Source organism: Helianthus annuus, chromosome 5 (assembly GCF_002127325.2).
Source record: "Helianthus annuus cultivar XRQ/B chromosome 5, HanXRQr2.0-SUNRISE, whole genome shotgun sequence".
Classification (NCBI taxonomy): Eukaryota; Viridiplantae; Streptophyta; class Magnoliopsida; order Asterales; family Asteraceae; genus Helianthus; species Helianthus annuus.
The window spans coordinates 133,947,490-133,953,456 of record NC_035437.2 but is presented as its reverse complement, the minus strand read 5'-3'; the positions used below and the strand labels follow the sequence as shown (position 1 = coordinate 133,953,456).

The window sequence follows — 5,967 nt, the reverse complement described above, 5'->3', positions numbered from 1 at the left end:
TTCGAAAGTTAAATCAAGTACAACTTAATGTCCTTGATAAAACATTTCTCAAGAAAGATGCCGATTCCTACTCCTCAATTACCAACCTGGGAGTTCCGGCAAATTCAAATAACATATTTTTGAATTTTTGTAATTTTTGAAAAATTTAAAACAAATTTTTTTTTTTTTTTTTTAAATGAAAACTTATTTTTGGTTTTTTAAATTTTTCAATTTTTTAGAGTTTTTGAAAATATTGTTTATTTATGTACAGAAATCAAACAAACTCCCTGTTTAACCGTTGCAGGGATCAGCAGCCTCCGGTGCCAGGCTGCTTCGTTTCTCCTTTGGTTGACATTCAGTTTTCTTCAGAAACACCTGCACATTCAAATTTTATCAAATACGATACTATAATTTTCTTTTTACTAAAGATGGATGCCGATTCATGCTTCGCGATAAAGGAAGCTCCGGCAAATCAAATTGTTCAATCAAACATTTTATCCACCCAAGCCTCACCAGCCTTGGGTGTAACCTTGACTCTAGCAATCTGAATTTTAAAGTTTTCAGCCTTAAGTGGTGGAAAATTTGCATCATAATCAATCGAAATTGACTCCTCAGCCTTTTTCACCTCATAGGTTGAACTTTCTGTTTCTGTTTTCGATTTCCAGATTTGTTTTTGTTTCTCATTTTTAACTAAATCAACATGTTTCTTAACATTCCATGTTTGACCTTTTGGAGTCCCACGTTTGTAAAAATGTGACTCTTTTTGAACATTTGGACTCTGAACAACATCTTTTGGTTTCCAAAATTGGTTTGGTTTTGTTGCATCAACAGTTGTTTTCCAACTTTGTGTTGTTCTAAGTTCGGGTGTCACTGGTTTCCAAGTTTGTTGTGAGTCAGCCTTTGACAATTTTGGCTTCCAAGTTTGCTTTGATTCAAACTTGGTCGACTTTTGATTCACAACTTCAGATTTCTGTTTTTGAACATAAACAGACTTCTTTTCCATCTTAACACCAACAGGTTTCAGATTTGGACATTTGCGAGCAAGATGTCCTGTTTGATCACATTTAAAGCATGTTCTCTTTGAAACATCTTTGACCTGTTGTTGTTGCTTTTTCTGGGCCTGAAACTCTTCATTTGACTGTTGTCTAAATTTGAGTTCTTTCTCTTCTTCTGAACTTGTTCCGTGAACGAAGTTCATTTTTGCCTGAAAATTCGGAGTTTTATTTTTATTCCAATTTTGTTTCTTCTTATAACCCAACCCAGCCTTCATGTTTTTCTTCTTGTAACCAGGTTTGTTATAAAAAGTTTTGTGACCTTTACCAGCAAATTTTGGAATTTCAGATTTTTCAATCTCAACCATCTTGAAAACTTTGTCAATCTTTTCTGAAATCACATTCTGAATCGGGAATACAACGTCTAAGAATAATTTGTCCGATCCAATCATGGTATAAACCAATCCCTTTGAATCATCATTCAAACTTTTCTCAGATTTTGTGTTCTTCAGATATGCATCATGAAGATTTCCTTCATCTTCATCATGTGATTCAGATTTACCTGTATGAACCGACTCTTCGTTCAAGACACTTTCAACGACTTTACCTACCACCTCTGAATCATGAATATCATCAGATTTGGAATAGGTTATGTCAATGTTGTCTGGCAATTTGTCTACCATGTTAAAAGCTTTTTCGACCTTTTCCTCATCATAAAATGCAAACTTTTCCGGTGGTGGAACTTGATGAAACTCTGAGCCAATGCCTTTCTTGTTCTGCTCAGACTCACCATCACCCGGTTTTATATTGAAAATTCGTTCAAGCACATATGACGACACATGGTAACTTTTTAACTTGTTGTTTTCCTGTTCTAAATCAACAATCTGTTGCTTTAGCTTAGCAATATCCTCAATATATGAATTAACAACATCTTGTTTTATAGCATACATTCGTTTTAGCTCTTTTGTTGTTTCAGACATATAATTCATTCTAGATTGAGCATATTTCATTTCGTCTTTCACTTTTTCATATGACTCTTTTATAATCTCATATGATAATTTCATTGAATCATATTCCTTTTTCATTTCTTGACACGCAATCTCTTTTTGTTCACATTCATTTGTCATTTTCAAAACGTTTTCTTTCAAAACCTCATTTTCTTTTTCTAATTTGTTACATTTTTCTGAAAGTTTTTCATCATTTTCTTGTAAAACTTTTTCTTTTTCTAACATTTCTTTGCATTTAATTTTGAAAATGTTTTCGAATTTTGTGAATTCAAGTTCTTTTATTCTGAACTGCTCATCTTTTTCTGTACAAGCTCTGCACGGTACCATGCATTTCTTGCACTGTTCAAATGGTTTTAAGAATTCAGAATCAGAATGTACCTTAGTGATAGGCACCTCGGTGTTTTCAGCTGCCTCTGGCTGCTTTATCTCAGCATCATTTAGCTTTTGTTCAACACTGACTTCCTCACCAACATTACCAGCATCTGACTTGACGTCCTTCTTTTCTTCTTCGTCAATTTGCTGTTCTTCAACTACTTTCACAACTTCAGCTTCCACAGCTTCTGTTTCAACTTCTTCAGCAACCTTTTTCAGATTAACCACCATCTCTTCAACACTCTTCTTCATTTTCTCTTCATCCCTTTTTCTCAAGCATGACAGCATAGCATATCGGATATCTCTTTCGTATTGTTTAACGTATGCATCATCTTTCGTCACTCTTCTGTAATATTCAGCTCTCAACGGAACAGCAAGAAGAACATCATCAAAGATTATATCTTTCTTTGGAACAACTGGTTCTCCTTCTCTGTTGTAATAACACTCTCTCTTCTTGTCCCATCGTTTGTTGCTGACAGCATTCTCATATTCTTCCTGCATCTCATCCATTCTTCTGTAAACCACATCTCTTTCTTTATGTGTTTTCTCACTCAAGATCTCTTCTCGAGTTTTCTCTTTGTTCTCAACCTTTTCTTCATGGTTTTTAGCAGGTTCTTTTTCTTCTTTAATTTCAGCAACATTTGCAAACTTTCTTGGTGCTGTCGAAGCTTTCCCATGAGCTGTTTTACGAACAATATCATTTCGATCTTCTTCTGGACAAATTTGAGACCAATCATATCCTTCATCAGGATATATGACAGGACAAGCTCTTGAAGTTGTTTTTGGTCTATCTTCAATCAACTTTGGCTCTTCTCTGCTTCGATGGTAGATCGCCTTTTGATAATAATCATCATTGAAAGGACGTTCATTTCTTTCAGCAACTTCTGCATTCTTACACTCTCTTTTGAAATGACCTTTTTGCTTGCATTTGAAGCAGGTCACTTTTGACTTGTCGAATCCAAGCTTTGTTGATGGACCACCAAGAGATTGTTTCCCAGTAATTTCCATGTATCTTTGAGCTCTCCGAATGCAGCTTGCTAAACACCAACGAATATCAATAAGCTCCATCTCCTCTGGATCAATCTGGTCGTAGTCTTCTTTCGTCAGTTCAGAATTACCGATTTTTCCAGCTACCAGACCTTCATATGATTCCAGGACAGATGCAAGAAAGCTCATTTGCTGCTTCGCTGCATTGATACTCATTGCTGGAGAATTTTTCAGTTTAAGAGCAATATTGCATAAAATTTCATCTGTGTCTTCTGAATTTGTTTTTGAAGATGAATGATATCCAGACTGATGACTTGTTGACGTTGTTTGAGATTCATTCATCTTTTCACCAATGAATGCTGTCTTTGGTGAACCAACGCCTTTCTCTGAAAGTACACTACTTTTGTAATACAAGCCAACATTCTGTTGACGTGAAGACTCTGTCATCTTGCTTTGTTTCTGCAGCTCTAGATCATGACTCTCAATCTTTTCAAATAATGTATCAAGAGAAATTGTATCATATGAATCATCATTTTTCAAAATAAACACAAACGTTTGCCACTGATCAACTCGTGGTAACGCTTCAATCACTTTATCGATGATTTCTTCTCTTGTTTTAGCAATTTCAAATCTTTCGAGTTCGATTTTTAGGTGACAAAATCTTTCTATCATTTGTCTCACCGATTCTCCTTTTAAACTATCAAAAAGATCAAATTCCTTTTTAATTAGCGCGATTTTGTTCTTTTTAATTTGTTTGCCACCCTCAGCTTTAATACGTAAAGCTTCCCAAACTGATTTGGATGTCCCGCTATGATTTAGTAATGCAAATATATCGTTTCTAATTGCTGACTGTATCAATGCGATCATCCTTTGTTCGGCGGCAAATTCTGCTCTGTCGTCTCTGGAGAATTTTTTGAACTGTAAATCTTCACCTTTGTCATCTTTTGGTTTTTCGTATCCGTACTCAAGACAAAACCAACTCTCATGTGCATAAGCTTTTGCCCAATTAATAAATCTTTCTTTCCACCAAGTGTAATCTTCAATGCTTTCAAGCGTTGGTGGTTTAGAATGCGTTCCGTAGAAATTATCATGCTTGATGTTCTCATTGATTGCCTTCGTGATGGTTTTTGGTGTAACAGTTGTAACTTCGGATGATTCAGATGTGAATGCGTTGAAAAACGTGTTATAAAATTCCTCAGCCATAGTTTTGAACTTTGAGTAAACACCTGAATGAATTATGTAAACAACCGATTAGTTCAAAGAATTTTAACAAACTTGATTTAGGAAATTAATCGATTTGATATGATTTTACAGATAATATGCTCCAAATCAAAGACAAACAATTTTTCAATTTGATTTTCATCAACCGATTGGATGGGGATGGTTACTAGCCGATCGAGTAGTAATGGATGCTAGCCGATCGAGTAGGGAGGGATGCTAGCCGATCGAGTAGAAAAGGATACTGTTCGATCGAGTAGGAAGGTATTGCTGTTCGAGTGGGACTTTGCTAGCCGATCGAACAGCTGTTCGATTGAATTACCTACTCGATTCACACAACCTTCTGTTCGGTCGAGTAGGAAGTAGTGTTCACTCGGTTAGGGACAAATGCTGGCCGTTCGGTTAGCACTTGCTAGCCGATCGGTTAGAAAATATGTCTTCTATTCGATCGAACAGGGTCAAAGTCAACACTTTTTAATGAATGTCAGAAGCTGCTGTTCGAACGACTTGGCTGGCCGATCGAGTGGTCTACTCGATTCAAGTTCCTGTTCGATTAAACTTCCTGTTCGAACCAAAATTAACCAGCTGTTCGATTGAATGACTTTCTAGCCGATCGAACAGCTGTTCGATTGAAGTGCACTAATATGCTGTTCGATCAAGAGTTTCTAGCCGATCGGTTAGCACTTTGCTAGCCGATCGGTTGGGAATGGATGCTGTTCGATCGAACAAAAAGGAGGTGAGTCCTAGTCGTTCGGCTAGGTCAACAAGTCAACGTTTTTAATGAATGTCTGAGGTTTCTATTCGATCGAACAGGAGGTGCTAGCCGTTCGATTAGGCCAACCGATCGAACAGCTGTTCGATTCAAAATTCCTGTTCGATCCAAAATTCCTGTTCGAGTGATAACTTCCTGTTCGAACGAGTTGCTTGTTCGATCGAACAAGAACTGATGAACAGTTTGACGAACGGTTTCAGCAAAAAGTTCACAAAAACGCAGATTTCTCCCAAACGGCTTGGAATTTTGACCTGAAAATTTGTAGGATTATAGATCAGATATATGCGCACAACATATCAAAATTTCAGCCAATTTCAACCGTAAAAACACTGTTAATTTTGCGATTTTCAGATAAAGACGTGAAGAACAAGAAAGTATGAAGAAATTTGACAAATCTGAGTAAATTCGACACTGAATCTGAAGGATTTCTGTGCGTATTCGTGCGTTTGATCTGTGCAATCGAGCTCCTGCTCTGATACCACTTGTTAGGACCGGTTTGACTCCGAAACGATTGCGTATGACACGTTCGACGTGCGGAAACCGTGAACGTGAATAACCGAAACACACGAGACGTACTATTAACGTGATTCTTTGATAGATCTGAAAAGATACAAGAACCGTGAATCACCTTTTGCCTTTC

At 36.7% G+C, this 5,967-nt stretch overlaps 1 protein-coding gene across 1 annotated transcript; it reads right to left on the bottom strand.

The window, feature by feature from the left end:
- Positions 1 to 270: 270 nt before the first annotated feature.
- Positions 271 to 3,784, bottom strand: LOC110923766. The gene is made up of 4 exons (XM_022167828.1): positions 3,400 to 3,784; positions 2,768 to 3,063; positions 2,357 to 2,560; positions 271 to 354 (listed from the first exon to the last, which is right to left on the bottom strand). Exons 1-4 carry the CDS (start codon positions 3,782 to 3,784, stop codon positions 271 to 273), a joined length of 969 nt encoding a protein of 322 aa, XP_022023520.1.
- Between the last annotated feature and the right edge of the window lie 2,183 nt (positions 3,785 to 5,967).

Excerpts from the sequence above, each read along its gene's own strand:
- LOC110923766 (XM_022167828.1), bottom strand. The coding sequence starts at position 3,784 with ATGACAGAGTCTTCACGTCAACAGAATGTTGGCTTGTATTACAAAAGT. Across the intron at positions 3,064-3,399 it reads GATGGAGCTTATTGATATTC|AAGAAGATCGAAATGATATT; the intron begins GTTGGTGTTTAG and ends AAATTTGTCCAG. Across the intron at positions 355-2,356 it reads CCGAGGTGCCTATCACTAAG|GTGTTTCTGAAGAAAACTGA; the intron begins GTACATTCTGAT and ends TTGAATGTGCAG.